The sequence below is a fragment of the Seriola aureovittata genome, chromosome 24, assembly GCF_021018895.1.
Source record: "Seriola aureovittata isolate HTS-2021-v1 ecotype China chromosome 24, ASM2101889v1, whole genome shotgun sequence".
Lineage (NCBI taxonomy): Eukaryota > Metazoa > Chordata > Actinopteri > Carangiformes > Carangidae > Seriola > Seriola aureovittata.
Genome location: NC_079387.1, coordinates 4,390,502 through 4,406,312, shown reverse-complemented (window position 1 = coordinate 4,406,312; position 15,811 = coordinate 4,390,502). Strand labels below are relative to the sequence as shown.

The following is a 15,811-nucleotide window of genomic DNA, read 5'->3' as shown; positions in this document are numbered from 1 at the left end:
GTGTGTGGGTGTGTGGGTGTGTGGGTGTTTGTGCATGCTGAGGGGTGGATATACTTTTTCACTGGGTTTTCATTTGAAACATGAACAATGTTGGCATTTTCTCATGAAGTTACCAGGGAATTTACATGCAGTTGGTTTTTTAAAGGAGAAGCGGCAAATGATTAACTCGTGTCATCTAGTTCCTCCTACAGATGAAAAGTTGAATTCACAGGCAATAAAATAAACCATTGTTTAAATCACTATATTCAGGAGTGTTGCTGCTAAAGCCGTAATTGGTCTGGTATAAGATATATATATATTTTTTTTTTTTTTTTGTCTTAACATGATAAAGTGATTTAAAGGGTGTTCGGTTCTCAGTATTGTGACTATAATATACAGTAGCTATAACTCAACGTGAACAAAACACAAACATCAGTCTGACAAGGTTTTTAATCAATACTTCAAAGCTACCTTAAATATTTAATCATAGCATGATAAAAGAATTTCAGATTTATCACATATATTTATATCACAAACAGTACAATCATTTCTACACTGCAATAAATCTTCATCTTAACATTTAGTGGAGATTTGAAGATCATCATTTTTTGAAACAAATGGGTCTAAATGACGTGTTAAAATTCAACTTTTGCAGTGCAGGGAAAATGGACAAAAACATAATTCAATTTCTCCATAATAATTAAAATTACTGGGGTACAAAGACATGTAAATAGTTTCTTTTTAAAACAATATTTAGTTGTGATAGTGAATTAAATACAGTATTTTACAACTACATGATTCCATCTCATCAAAATATCACTGTTTTAAATATGAAAAAGATTTAAATATTTACACAATATTTTACATAGAATGTCTAAAGTTAAATTAAAATCAGATCTACAACTGTATCCAAGTCTTAACATCCATTGTGACTGGATTCAACCATGTATGAAGGAAAATCTTCACAGAGCAGCTCTGCTGTCGAGACAAGTAGAAACTGGAAGATATAATAACTGTTGGGAGTGTTTAAATAAGTGTTTAATCAAACAGGCTCTGGCATTAAACCTCTACTCTCATAAAAAAATGAGGGAAATTGGACCAGCAAAGACTTTTATGTAAAAAGACAAAACTCAGCTTCAAAACTGGAGATGGAGATTCACTCCATCCCTGTCGTTATAGACACAAGGGACACCATCTGTTCACCGACATTAAAATCTAGAGTTGGAAATAGTCTCTGGTGCTTTGAATGGACCGTCATTTGCATCTCTACTAAACAGAGGGATTAAAAGGCCCATGAATTCTGCGAAACAAATCCTTCAACCTTTCAAATATCTCACGACTCAGTGCTGCCAAAGCGTGAAGTTGCCTACAGCTTATTTTATCTAGGAAGAAACACGGAGTCTGGTCTGTCATTATCTTATTCCACTTTCCATTTCGCACACTCGTGAGCGGCAGGTTGGTGGTTGATGTTCTTGTTCAAACACGTTGCGGCAGAGATTAATGCTTGCTCAGGGTCCGATTGATCCATCCCATTCTTGCTGTTGCACTTTCAGGCGGTCTCCAGGTGTGATTGGTTGTTTCCAGTGAAGATCGTGTTATTAGCAAAGGGGAAGAAGGCCAGCAGATGGGCACCGACGGACAGTGTCCCAGAGAGTGAAATATCTCTCCTCGTTTCATCTTCTTTTTTCTGGTTTTACTGCAGATGGTTGGCTGTTTTGGACTTTTTGTTTCACCGCGAAGCACTACCATCCTCCTTTGTAGCTTTTTTTTTTGCAAGAGTGAACTCCTCCAATTGCTACTTGTAGTCTGTTGTAATCCAATACATGTCAATGTGTAGTTGCACCTTCCCGCCCCTCCTGTGAAGCGGCACTTCTACCGTCTTGCTCCTTTGTTCTCAGGCCAAAAAGTTTCAAGCCTCAGGTAACGGGGGAAATATGGTGGTGTCTGCAGTCCTGCTCTGCTCCACTGTCTGTCTGTGATCGCTTAATTCCACTCAGGCCTCATGTAGTTGGGGATGCATTGGCAGACTTGGTGGCTGTAGTAAAACCCGGCTGGGCAGACACGTCTTGGTTTTCTGCAAGGCAGCCTGTAACAACTAGACAGAGGGAGAAGAAGGAGGAAGATGTCATGAAAGCCAGAAAAAGCAAGAGGGAAGAGAAGTGGAATAAAGATAGTAAAGGGAGAAAATTAGCAAGAGCAAGGGGAAATGATTAAGAGAGGGAGTGGAAAAGAAAGACATAAAAAGAAAGATTTTTGAGAGAATGGTGGAGGGGAAAAAAGGGTGAGGTTGTTGGGAGGAAGAGAGAGGAACGGATGAGAAATAAAAAGAAGACACAGGGGAGATTATATTCTCTTGGCATGCATACTATGGATAATTCAGATCTTCACATCCCTTTTGGATAAACGCTGATCCAAGTTTTGTTTGTGCGCCCATCAAAAGATTCTGTGTGTGGGAGAAAGAGGGAGTATCTCTCCAGAGAGGGGAGGAATAAGGCCAAATTCTGGGAACTCTCCTTTTCAAAGTCACAGTAGGTGTATGGTCTTCTGTGCACCACCTCCTGTGACCAGATGTTGAGTCAAACCAAAGAATAGACAAAACAATGAATAGAATGATGGAAAGGAATTATATTGGCCTGCACTGCCCTGTCTGTATCAAAGTGCTGTTTGTACCAGCTTCTCGCACATCCGTGTAAGATTGTGTGTAAAGTCCGTCCCGAAATTATTAGTAACCTAGCTAGAAATTGACTAAACTGGTTTGCAGTATTAAAACTTAAGAAGTATCTTAGGTAGTAAAGACTTTAGACATTAAAAACCAACCTGCATGATATATTGCATGTATTACTTTGTTTTGTTTGTAAATAGAGAAATCTTGCGGTTAGTGTTCTGCCATGCAAAGGCAGAAAGCAGTACAGAAAAAACCTCAAATGCTTTCAGGTGATGCATTTATTTAATGTCTGGACTGACTATCTCAGAAACATGGGCTGTATAGGGCTGACAGTACGTGTATATTTAGTAGCTATGAATATATCATGCTAATGTAGCTGGCGTCACTTTGGCCATTTGACATTTTTGGCACAATGTTTTATAAACTGAGGTAAGTTGAGTTATTTCTGTAAAATGTAATGCATCAATTTACATAATTATTAAATAGTATTTCATGAAGTGTTTTATTTTTTTCTTCCTACTACTCTCTCATAGATTACCTAGATTATTGGGTGTAAATATTTGGCCTGCTTTAGTAACAGCTAATCTCTTCTAAACACTAGTTTGTGTAGTGCAATTTATAGATGTGTGTATCTACTCTTAGTAAACACTTCCTTTAGAACTAGACTAAATATGAAGACAACTGAATATGGAATTTTAAAAAGTGAAGTATTTGAATTTTAATTAGTTTTATTCAGCAATAAACCCCCAACAGTTACATGGACAACAGAACTGTGACAAACCAAGGGCTGCAACTTCACAACCAAGGAACTCTAACTCATTCAGTTTGAGTAAAGAGCTATTTATTTCAGCCCTCTTAAGCTGAGAAAGTTTAGAAACTCTGCCATCAAAGGTCACTTGTGTGTATCTCTGTGAACTTTCCCACACGTGTAAAGCCATGATTAGAAATCAGTCAGCTCGCGTCTGCTTATGTGTTTGTCTTTGTACCCTGCCACTCCATCTGTCTCTGAGTCTGCCCGCCTGTCTCACGGCTGCTCTGCTCACTGTCATCAAGTTCACCCAGCCTCTCTGTGTGTCTCTCCGCAGGCCCCTGGGTTCAGAGGAAGGTTGATCTCTTGCATGCTGGCTGTGGGAACCGCAACACACATGCAAACCATGCACACGCAGCTGAGACCATGATCGAATGTTTAGGACGCCCTGTGTCCATAAAAGGCCTTATGGAAACATGTGAACGAAATCAAATGGAGAAAGTGAGTTTTTCTTTTTCGAGTTTGGAATGTTTGACATGTCCATTGAGATTTCGCTCGCTTTCTCCCCCTCTAACTGCCTTTCTCTCAAAGCTCTGGCTCTCAATCTTTTCCTCTTCCTCTTGCAGAGCTCCCAGGGTGAAGACTTGCGATGGCACCCCAAGGACCAACCAGGCCGAGCTAGTACCTTAAACACAGCGCAAAGGACCAGCTCTCCCAGTGCAAGCCACTGGTTCAGGTAACTCATGATGAACAGACACAGACATTTCTCATAGTTTTTGAGCTGTAGAGATTCAGAGGTGCATCACAAATCTCCTTTAACCTTTAGCAGCCCAGTGGAGAGTTGGCTGTGCTGCTCTGTCTTCATAGCCAAGTGGTATGTTTAAAGACGCTGTGTACCGATCACAGCCATCACAGTCCAAGAGATTTTGGCCCCGGAGACCATGTTACATCACCTACTTCCTCTCAGTTGCCCCTAACATATTTTATGCCCCCATAAAACTCTTAATAAGGAGCTTGAGTGTGTTCTGGCCTCTCAGCTGGCCACATATTGTAGCGAATACCTTCATGCATTTAAGTGCAAGCATGCAGTTCATTGACCAGTATAGGACAGCTGGAAAAATTGTGCAACTGTGTGTTTACGTCAAGCTGTAGAGTTGAATTTTATGCAACTGTGTAATAAGGAAAAGAGGAACCAATAACTCCAATGAACTGTTTTGACGCTGGCTTGGAAACCAGACTTGGATACTGTTCCTGAGAACTATATTGACTTCATAAAGACACTGTTGTCAGCCAGTTTATGTGCAGTGTGCAGAAAAGCTGAGGTGGCTGTGCTCGGTCACATAGAAACAGCAACAGGACTGATTGCTTAATAATTTGATGCCATCAGAGAGGAAATGCCATCTTTGACATAATCAAATTTAAGCTGCTATAATAATAAGGAACCTGATTAATGTTTTTCCTCATACTGAAGCAAGATAGTCGTGTTTTAAACCAAAAAAATGTTTATTATTGCTTATTGGCTTTTTTGGCTCAGAGCGGGGGGTGGGGTGGGGGTGTTCTTAAAGTTAAGGGTCTAGTTGGCAGAGAGCCAGAGTGTGGATACTTGGGATAATTTCATCCCCCAAAGGAGACATTTTCTCTCCGCTTGTCCCTCTCCACAGGGAGGTCAGAGTGCAGAGTTTAGAAATTCAGTGACGCTTGAAACCTTCTTTGTAGGCCTACCTGCAGGTGTTGGGGTTGAACCTCTTGCCCTGCCGCAGACACGAGTGTGGACTCTCCCTGCACTGACACAGGCAGGTGTCGGGGTTCAGGGGCTGGTTCCCGGGACAGTCCGCAGCACACACACAGCCGCACAGGTCGTCGTCCCACCGCTGGCCCGCAGGGCACCACTTCCCCTCACCTTGGCCTTCACACTGGCATTCACCTGCGAGAGGAGCCGAAAAACATAAAGGCAATTTTATGAATTAAAGCCAAAACTGTATCAGCTTTTGCATTGCGCGCCTCTGTCAGCGCTGTTGGGCAAAATTTTTGGTGATCATGTCTTTACTTGTTCCATAGTTTGCATAAACTTCCCAACACTGTCTGTTTATCTGTCTTGATCTTACTCAGCTGCTTTAAGACTGATGGCCCCTTTCTCATAAATGCGGTGTATTTACAGTAAACTGGTCTTTATGAAACCAAGAGGTAGCTTCAGAAAATTGGTGTTTTTGAGGAGCACCTTGGCATCCATTTTCAGGAAAAGCACCTAATGCCTTTCATATAATAGACGTACAATGCTAAGACTCTCTCTCCAGCTGGTCCAAGGCAGTGGTGCAGACTCTTAAGCCTTTAATTCTGCTTTAAACAACAATATATTTTCATTCATTTTCAATAACTGAAACCCTCCTTACATGTGTTGTGGTCCAGTTTCCAGCCTGGATCGCAGCTGTCCTCGGTGAGTCCGTTTCGACAGACGCACTCGCAGGTGGACTCCTGCAGGACCCTGTTGGGCCCGCAGAGAGCGAGCAGTGCTGAGTCCAGCGAGTCTGGAAGCCACATGGAAAGCAAGTAAACAATGTTATTTTGTTGTGTTCCGGCTTCATTTTGTCTTTTTAGCCATACTAGCGCTGCATGGCTGTAGACGCTTAGTCTAAGTTCATGCATGCCAGTAGGGCAAGCGGCTACAGCGTCAGTGGTCAAAGCTCCTGTGGGGCCTGTTCGAAATGATCATATATACTGTATACCCAAAATGAGTTTATATGTCTAATCATTCAGACTCTTTCCCATCTGCATCTATTTTCAGTCTATTATATGAATAAAAAGTAGGTTGGGATGGTCGGCACTGTGGTTCACTACATGATTGTACAAGTAAAATGCCACAAAGACACTTTGGCTTCTGATGTTACAGTTGAATAAACATTCCCTTAAGCGGAATTAGTTTCATATCATTTCATTTTCCGCCAAGGCATCATCATCATCATCATATTCATCATCATCATCATCATTTGGCTGTGGTGGTGGAGATTTTGAAAAAATGTCCGTCTCACTGACTCACAACACAAAAACCCGCCCCACTGGCTTTTAAGGTCTGAGGTTTTCATTTCTGTTCAGTTGTTACAAGACAACAGGGAAACAAAATACACTAAGAGAAATAAAAGCAACATTTTTTTTCCAACAAGATTCCCGCCACGGATGATGTTTCTGGCCGCTACAATCGGTTCTCAACATGTTTGAAGTATTACTCCACACTGCAAGGGGGCGTGGGGGTGACACACTGTGCTTTTCACTTCAGTGAAATTACCTGGTGTTGTGTTTGTTTTCCATGTGCCACATGACCCACCCTGAACCTGCTGCGTTCATCACACTATCTAATATGGCCTGATGGCAGGATTTTAACCATAAGACATGAGGTAAATCCTGTTTTTTGTGATGGAACATAATGCTCCATTTAAAGCTTGTATATTATTTGTTTGACATCTTGGTCTCCACCCTTTGTTGAGGATGTAACACTGCATTTGCTGTAAATACTTGTGAGTTATTGTTTTGATTTGTTGATTAATTTTCATTTGCCAAAGTTGTCAGTAGCATTTCGTGAGTGTTTTTTATCAGTTAAAGTGTTGGATCAGGACTCAGAACAGGGCCAGCCTTGGAGATTTGCCGCTCTCAGTAGAGACAGAGTTTTGGCCCTTGAAATGAAGAGCTGAAAGTGTCCAGCGTTTTACATGTCAAACAAAAATAAGAAAAAAAATCAACAGAATTTGGTGTAACAGAAGAATATTTTCTTTTCTTCTCTCTTAACTAATTTTGTTAAGCAGAAATTGAAGAATTTTACCTGTCTCTCTCTCAGAGTAGTTTAGGGCATCTGTTGGGACACACACACAATTCACCGGATCCCATAATGACCCTGAGGCGCAGGGGACTTCAAGAGGGGAACACCTACACACACACACACACACACACACACACACACACACACACAGACATTATGAACGCATACAGGAACACTGACTCACAAATGTTTGTAAATGCAATCATGCATCACTCTACACTCTCACTCACAGGTGATCTGTTGCGGCTCGTCTGATGATGGAGTGAAGCGGCCGCTTGGAGAGGCATTCGCACGAAGTGTGGTTGACGAAGGTTACCATGACGACGGAGCGATCCATCCTGGGAGGGGACAGTTCCATCAACTGGTGGGAAGAGGGATAAAAGGTTAGAGGTGTGTGTTTGTATGTTAGTGTGTGTGTGTGTGTGTGTGTGTGTGTGTGTGTGCATGTGTGTGTGTACAAAACTGTACACTGTGTAAGAAAACAACAATTCTTAGTTGTTTATCTTTCATTATGTCCTTTGTTTTTTTCTTCTTCTTCTTCTGCTGCTGCTGCTGCTTTCATAACAATAATACTGGTTATGAGTGTTCCTGCTGTAGAAGTTGATGTAAGTGTTGCAAGACTGCGCAACAGTGCGTGACTGTGTGAGTTGTATGGTCTTGATGTCCAGTTGCAGCCAAAGGGTGTCCCATTGCAGCGGGCCGGGATGTGATACAGATGAGCTTGTTACATAACCTGGAAGATTGGTTTCTGTCCTCGTTCCTGAGGCAGTTTGAGGTGTAAGAGCAGAAAATACCAACACAGTCGTGTCATGGAGCAGAGTGTTAATTAATTTAAGTGCTGAAAAGTGTCTGACATGGGGGGGGGGGGGGGGACAAAACAAGGAAGAAGGAAAGAGAATCCAGCACTTACTGTCTTGTTTACAAGCGAGTGACTTGTGTTTGTGCAGTAATAGGCCTCGCTGGTGCAGCACCCGCCGCAGCGATGCAGCGCCACACAGCGAGGGAGGTAGAATTGAGTGGTGGATTCTGGGTATTCTTTGGCGACCTCAACAAACACCTCTCTGGGTTGGCATGAGGTCCGCTGGATCTCCTCTAGGATGACTGAAAACACATGTGATTAAGAAAGTGAATTTAGTTTGCCTTACACTCTCAATCTGAACACAAGAGAGCATAAGAGTCTTAATTTACCTGTTATTAGAGGTTTTTGGGGGCAATTGGGGGAAATTATAGAATTAATCTAATTTTCATTTTCCAGTCCTCTTTCCAGCGAGGCTTCTTTTTTCCATTTATTGCATTTACCACCCACTTTTGTCTGTCTCCAGTGCAATGAGATCTGTCTGGCATTCCATAAAAACATGATTTCTCTTGTTATATCACCACTGCTCTGATTTTGAAGGATTTTGGCACTTTGCTCTTGCTTTTTAAAATACTGTTGATGACAGAGAAATGAAGAGAGATGAAGAGAAAAGCTTTTAAAAGTAAAAAAAAAATCAAATAAAAAAATCTTGGAGGTGTGACAGTTATCTGGTACTGTATAAACAACAAAGAAATAATTCAAACTTTAACAGATTCTTGATTATTGTGAGCCTTGCTCCGTATATCTGAATTCAAATGTGTTATTTCAGACACCATTTGTCTGCTTTTCATCTAAATTCAACTACGTGCAACTGAATTTTTGTGTTTTTTGGAGAGCATCTCAATTTTTACCTTCGAAAGTCCCATCAATTTTGTAAAGAGCCTCCTCCCTCGGCTGACCCCAAAGATCCTCATCGTTAGAGTGGGCTGGAGGGCTCGCTGAGGTGGTGGAAAAAGAGGGGGACGAGGAGGAAGAGGAGGCATGCCATGATTTCTTCCTCAGGCACTGCTGAAGCAAACTGTACTCAGGGTACAGAAGCTGTAATAGCTGATCCACACTCGTTACTGTCTCCAAACTGGGCTGGTCATCTGACATCACCGGAGCCTGGGAGACAGCGAACAAATGTAACTTTAATAACACAAAATCCTGTGAGCTGTAACGCAATTTTAGCTTTTCATATGGTGCGACGAAGCTTTGTATTCATAGATAACAACTCCAAGAGGGGAAAGAACTTAGGGGGACAATGAAATGAGACGCAAGGACACAAGGACAATGAAAAGTGGGATTTGGCACATCAGTCACCATGTTCTGTCCCATTTGTCCAATTTGTGGCTGTTAAATATAATATATATATTTTTAAAAACAACACTTTTTTTTGCTTTTTTTGAAGGGTTAGAATCGAGGGTGATCTGTTCTGAGTTGTTGCTTTTTGGAGAGCCTATTCGACACTGCAAAATTTACAGCGCCAGCTTTGCTGCTTTGAGTTGGATAAACAGTGAATACCTCAGCTACCAATGTGTTGTAACATGTTGCTGTTGGCTACTGTTAGTTATTATGGGTACGTGTGTCCTCTCCTCACCTACACACACTTATTGTTGTATTCAAATACACAAGGACGCTGCAAAGCTTGTTTCCTTTCTGCCTCCGTCTCTCTTTTCGCTCCTTTTTTTTGTCTTTATTGTCGAGCCTTTTAAAGCAGTTAAACCGTGCACTTAAAAAAACTTCACCTAAGGCAAAGTGATAACACTTGAAAATACCTGCCCTGCTGCTGCAGTGCCCCTGAGCAAGACACTGTAATCTGACCCGGTTCACTCATGGACTTCAATTTTCACACATTTGTATTTTCTACATCCTTTAGGTTGCTTCCACTGTCATTTTCTGGCATAAATGAATCTGAATTATGTTGAACTTCCAACTTTGAGCTACCAATTTAAGAGCTTCTCAGGAATCCTTAAATGAATCCCATGGCCTGCTTAAACGGACCAAACACACTTGCGATTGTCAGCTCAGCCGAAACCCACATTATTATGATTATTGTGTGGTGAGGGCTTTATGAGGAGGAAAAGGTTATCGCTCCATAAACCACTCCTGCGGTGAGTCATCCCCATAACGATTTTTCTGCTGTCCTGATGGATGACTCTGTTGTACTACTCGCAGATACAGTAGATTATAGATAAAAGGTTAATTGTGTAACAGAAAAGCTAATCGAGGTTGCTGTATCATGTGTGGGGGACTAAATGTCAGCTGAGACTTTGAGTGTCACACATTAATTCTTCCTCCGGGGAGTGTGAGTGATTGTTGAGTTTCCCAGCCTGAGAAGGAACACACTGGCACAGCTGGTATTACCTTAACAGAAACCAGATTTTTGTAGCGTTATCAGTCTCGCCGTTTATCTTTCTCTCTACCTCTCTCCCTGCCTCCCCTCCCTTCCTGCGTCTTTCAATCCAACTCATTTGTCTCATACATATTTCTGACATTTCTGACCTCCCCTTTTCTATTTGTGTCTCACAGCTGTCGTTTTCTTACGCTCGCCTGAGACATCAAACAAGAAATTCTTTTTGTTTAACATGTTAACGTGTGATAATTAGCACTAAAGACTAAGTGCAGCTGAGGCTGAGGTGGACATGAATGTCTGAAGCAAATTTCATGGGGATCCATCCAGTAGTTGTTGACATAAATGACCTAAAACCACAAAAGTCAACCTCACGGTGGTGCCAGAGGAAAAGTCAGGGGATCAGTAAAGTCAACACTGAATGATTGTACACCATTTAATGACGATCCCTCTAAGATCCGTTGAGATAGTTAAGTCTGGACCAAAGCGCTTGACCAGCCGACTTTGCCATCCCTAAGAGCTGGTTAAAAAATATTGGCACGTTGGAGACATTTTTCATTATCCTGATCTTTCTTTTTGGCTTTCAGGTGATGTAACCCTTTCTGGTTAAAAATCAGCTGAATGCGTTTCTAAACATACTGTTGATCTGTTTCAGCAAAACTGTGAATACACGGTTGACGTCTTTGTGGTTTCTTAGTGGGAAATGAAAAGTACTGATTATTGGTTTTTCATCAGTTATGATTCAAGTCACAGCTTCACACTTACAATTGACTGTTTGTCATTAGAAGGGTTCTCCCTCTTATTGAAGCATGTGGCTTAAAATTAAACCATTACTGGTATTAGTTTTTCAAGCAGATATCTAGCAATAAGCAATATCACAGCGCTAAATTGGGGAATCTCCACATAATATTAATGCAGAATTGTAATTACACACTGGAGGATGGAATCTTCTCTCTCTTTCTTTCAAAGTCTTCCCAGATTTCCTCTTTTTCTTTCGGTTCCCCTCGTTCTCCTTTGTGTTGTTAAGTGGTCACATGACATGAGGTCATCGCTGTGGGACTATGAGGTCATGACAGGCCAGTCATTTGTCCAGTGCACTGGGGTGTGTCCGTCATTAGATACTGCTGGCACTCAGGCATGTATATGCACACACCCATGCATTTGTCCCTCGGTCTGTCTTCCTGCATCTTATGTCCAAAGCTATTGTTGCATACAAAACACACTATTTTCTTTAAATGTATCTTTTTTTAAACAATTGATAACTGGCCAGTCAAAATATGTGATTGTAAGTCATTCATTCACTCCATTCCAAGAGGATTAAGCATTACTTAAAATCTAGGAAGGAAACTAATTCCTTGTAGCAGACTGACCACCAACTAAACAATAAATGGCAGAGTGAGTACCTTGTCTCACTGCTATTAAAGACATCTGGGGCCAGACACTTCCACAGAACTAACCATTTGTCAGACTTCAACAGAGCTTGAGATCTGATACTTGATGGTTTCCTGGCTGACTCATAAAGAGCATTTACAGTAAAGTTGATACTGACACTGTTTAACAGAATTTTTCCTCATAGTCGTGATTAAATTACATCACATACAGGAGGAAGCAGTTGGAATTATTTTAAAGAAAGTAATTTAGAAAAAGAAATGTTTAATAAGGATTTTACAAGGAGGGTCTGGAATGAGACTCACTTTAAATGATCATAATGAACAATCAGATTGATTGCATTAAAGCTTCTACTAGTCTGCCGGTTAATTGTGTTCACATTTTTAATGATAATGTACATTATTAAAAAGTTTATCAAAAAAAACAATTTAAGGAAAGACCAACATAAAGGATCTTAGAGATGATCAGATGAACATATTACACAAAGGCTGGGACACTTGTGGCCTAAACAACGATCAGTCTAAATCTAAACTGGCTTTGTCTAAACTCTGGGATCACTGGTCAACTCAAAACCACATGTCTTTCTGGAGGAAACTCTTCCCTCCACAGCAGTCATGCTTTAGACCTGCTCATAGTAGAGTAACTGCTGAAACTGCTGCTGTGGATGACATTGTTAATTCATTTGATAAAAAGCAACATTGTGCTGCACCCTTTGTAGATCTTGTCAAGGCTGATCAGAATATTTCACTAAATAATTTACTTTCTGTTGGTTTTGAGGTTTGGGCTGTTGTTGCTGATGATTTGAAATCCCCACATGATAAAGGTGTCCCACAAGGATCAACACTAGAACACCTGCTGTTTACTCTGTACCTAAGTAGAATTTCTTTTCCCCGTTTTAAATATTGTAATGTGCCTTTTTACGCTGATGATACCCTCTTGTATATCTTCAGTTCTACTGCAAACCAGGACTTCTCCAGGTTACAGTATGCTTTTGATGGCCTCTAGATATTTTTCTTTTTTTTAAAAAAAGAAAAGCATTTTCTATACTAGAAAAAGACAATCTATGCAATTAACAAGAACAGAGAGATCTGATTGAATTCTAAGGGAGAACTTTAGGAATTTGGTTCGATAGCAAAGATAACCCCTCATTTGGTGTTCAGTTAAGTATTCAGTGAGCCCTTGTTCCTTGTATGGAAGCATATGCATTCAGTATTTACATTCAATCATGTGTTCAGCTTTTTCCTTTAATTTGTCACTCCTGTGTAATCAAATGCAGACACTAATTGAAGAACTGTAGAGATGAGTGAAACATCTTTGTGGTTTGGTCAAAAGCCAATGAGAAATGGTGCAATATGTTATCGTTAACCCTAGAGTTAAGAGCACGTTTTTATAGATGGTAGATAAATATGGTAGATAAATGTCTCACCTTGGTGCCCATGTTTCCAGTTTGGTAATAGTCTGTATAGTCTTGTCCTGAGCACAAATTGCTGATATTAAGCATCCATAGGAGCAAAGCTGGCATCCACATAGTGAGGAGATGGAGAAGAGAGGAGAGGAGAGGAGATATCAGGACAGAGGAGGAGGAAGTAGTTGGTGAATTTAAATCTGGATGTAAAGTGACAGAGAGGAAGGAGGAGAGGAAGGTGGAGGAGTCTGAGGTGAAGAGGAGGAGAAGGAGGAGCAGGAGGGTATCACAGACTCGGCAGGTATCTCTTTGCTCCTCTCTTCATTCTATCCTGGGACGAAGTTGCTCTTCTGGCGCAGGTTGTATGAATTTGGGAAATCAGCTGAATAAATCATGATGAGGAAATGGTCTCCTCTTCACAGCTTCAAACACGGCTCCTTTTTCGTTTTCCTTTTTTCTTCAGAGGAAGTCTTTCCTCTTCTCTTGCTGCATGTCCATTCTTGCTGTTAATATAATGTTCTTTAAGTCACTATTCGTCTTGACCTTGAACCGGAAATTTCCCTCAATCTCTACCTTGTATTTGCTGACTCTCCCATTTATCTCCCCTTTCCTCTCCAGCCTTGGTTGTCCGGTTGTTCAGTCTCTTCTCCTTGCCCTTCAAACTGGTGCACCTCCTCGCTTTCTTTATCTATATTTCCCCTTTTCTTCACACAGCGGCTGTGCTCTTCCCTCCCTCTGTCTCTCTCTCTTTCTCTCTCTCTCTCTCTCTCTCTCTCTCTCCCTTTCTCTCTGATTATCACTGCCTCTTTATCTGTCTCCTGTTTCTCTCTCAGAAACCTTCAGGGCAAAGCTCTCTCTCTGTCTCTCTCCGGACTTTTTTTTTTCTTCTTCTTCTTTTTTGCCGCTTTCTAAATCTGTCACAACTTTTCTGTCAAGCTGCCTGATCAAAGAGAGAGAAAAAAAAGTGGAGGAGCTTATTCCAAATCCTGTTCTGAAATTGAGATTTTTCTTTAAAAAGAAAAGGAAAGCAGGAGGTTTAAAAAAAAAAAAAAAGCTTTTGGTATTAAGTTCTTGTCCAAACAGAGGGAATGTGCGTCCTGCTCATAGATGTCCTGCTGGAGTGAATGAGAAAAAAATACAAGAATGGAAGGATTGTCCCTAGTGGGTGGAGTGAAGGATCTGAGAGAGGATTCTTGCGTTTAGCTGATTGTTCTGGCACACTCGTTTTTTGTTTTTTTTTCCACCATAAATTGCAGGCTATACAGCGTCTGCAGAAGCAGGCAGCGTCTTGGCACTGACACACATTCTCTTAGCACGCGCCATCATCCTCTTTTTAAGAGATTTAAATTCACTGGAGTGTTTATTTTTAGTGGTCTTTATAACTTTAAAAAAAAAAAAAAAAACATAGGTTCAACTGTCTGTTGTAAAGTCACATTATCCTCCCACATTCTTTATCAGTCTTTCTTTTCTAACTCGTCTGTTATCTTTTCCATCTTTGTAACTCCATTTACTGGCAGCAGCTGCCATTGAGATTCTTTATAATGTGTGTGTTCAGTAGCAGCCGATGGTGAATGAACGTATGAGTTTCCTAACTGCAGCTCGTAAGTGCCTTTTTATGAGCTGCTAATACCTTCTCTGTCTCTTTCTCCGCTGTTTCTGCTTTACGTCAGCTGCCCCCAATTCCTGCTGGTTTCTATTCACCTCAGTAAGCACTATTTCAATGTCAAGACTCGTCTGTCTGTGTGCGTGCGTGCATGTGTATGTATGTGTGTGTGTGTGTGTGAGTGAGTGAGTGAGAAAGACACAGAAATAAAGCCACAAAATTGGCCTCACACCTGCAGCTTCAAACACCTTTTCTGCTTTTACTCCTTGACACTTCATCAAGCTCCATCTTTCTCTTTTTCCCTCCCCCCCTCGCCCGTTCTCTCTGTCTTTCTCCCTGTGGTTTGTCAGTTCAAGGTCCTAAAAAAGACAAACTTTACATACCTCCTTAACTATACTGCCCCGAGGCTGTGGGTATGTGTCTCTGTGTGTCATGAAAAAGGGGGAGGGGGGGTAAGGAGAGGTGAACAGCAGAATGAGCCAACATCTTTGTCTTAATTATGATTTTTTTTTTCCTCTCCCAGGGCAAAGCAGTTACCAACAACCGCAAAATAAATTCCGAAGAAGACGCACAGACAGACAGACAGACAGATGGGAAAAGACAAGGAGAGACAGGAGGCTGCAGTGACAGGGAGGCGGGAGGAAGAGGTGTGTCTGGGAAACGCTCGAATGAGAAAACATCCGATTTTTGGGCCAGTCACTGCCAGCCTTTTCGGGGATTAAAGACGCACACGCGCGCACACACAGCAGCAAGTGTGTGCTTGCAGTATGTTTTATGTGTTGAAATCCGTGCAACCGAATTCCACATTCCAGTCATTGCTTTCTCCATTTCATCATGTGAGCTCAGAGCATAGAATTGGAGATGATAGAGAGGGAGGTTTATTAGTATGTAATGCCAGGCTTTACGCCGTTCACTAGAATTCTTTGCCAGAAAACCGACCAAAAGTCTCGCTGATGCTTTTCAAGTCAAATTTCTGTTTTAAAAAGTGCGCAAACAAACACAATCACCTGCTGCTTGAAAAAGAAC

General features: G+C 41.3%; 1 protein-coding gene across 1 annotated transcript; it reads right to left on the bottom strand.

Moving 5' to 3' along the window:
* Positions 1-414: 414 nt before the first annotated feature.
* On the bottom strand, positions 415-14,891 carry LOC130165131 (vascular endothelial growth factor C-like). Its single transcript, XM_056370081.1, has 8 exons — positions 13,204-14,891; positions 8,908-9,160; positions 8,111-8,301; positions 7,431-7,561; positions 7,204-7,307; positions 5,783-5,917; positions 5,115-5,316; positions 415-2,074 (listed from the first exon to the last, which is right to left on the bottom strand). Exons 1-8 carry the CDS (start codon positions 13,303-13,305, stop codon positions 1,963-1,965), a joined length of 1,230 nt encoding a protein of 409 aa, XP_056226056.1. The 5' UTR covers positions 13,306-14,891; the 3' UTR covers positions 415-1,962.
* Between the last annotated feature and the right edge of the window lie 920 nt (positions 14,892-15,811).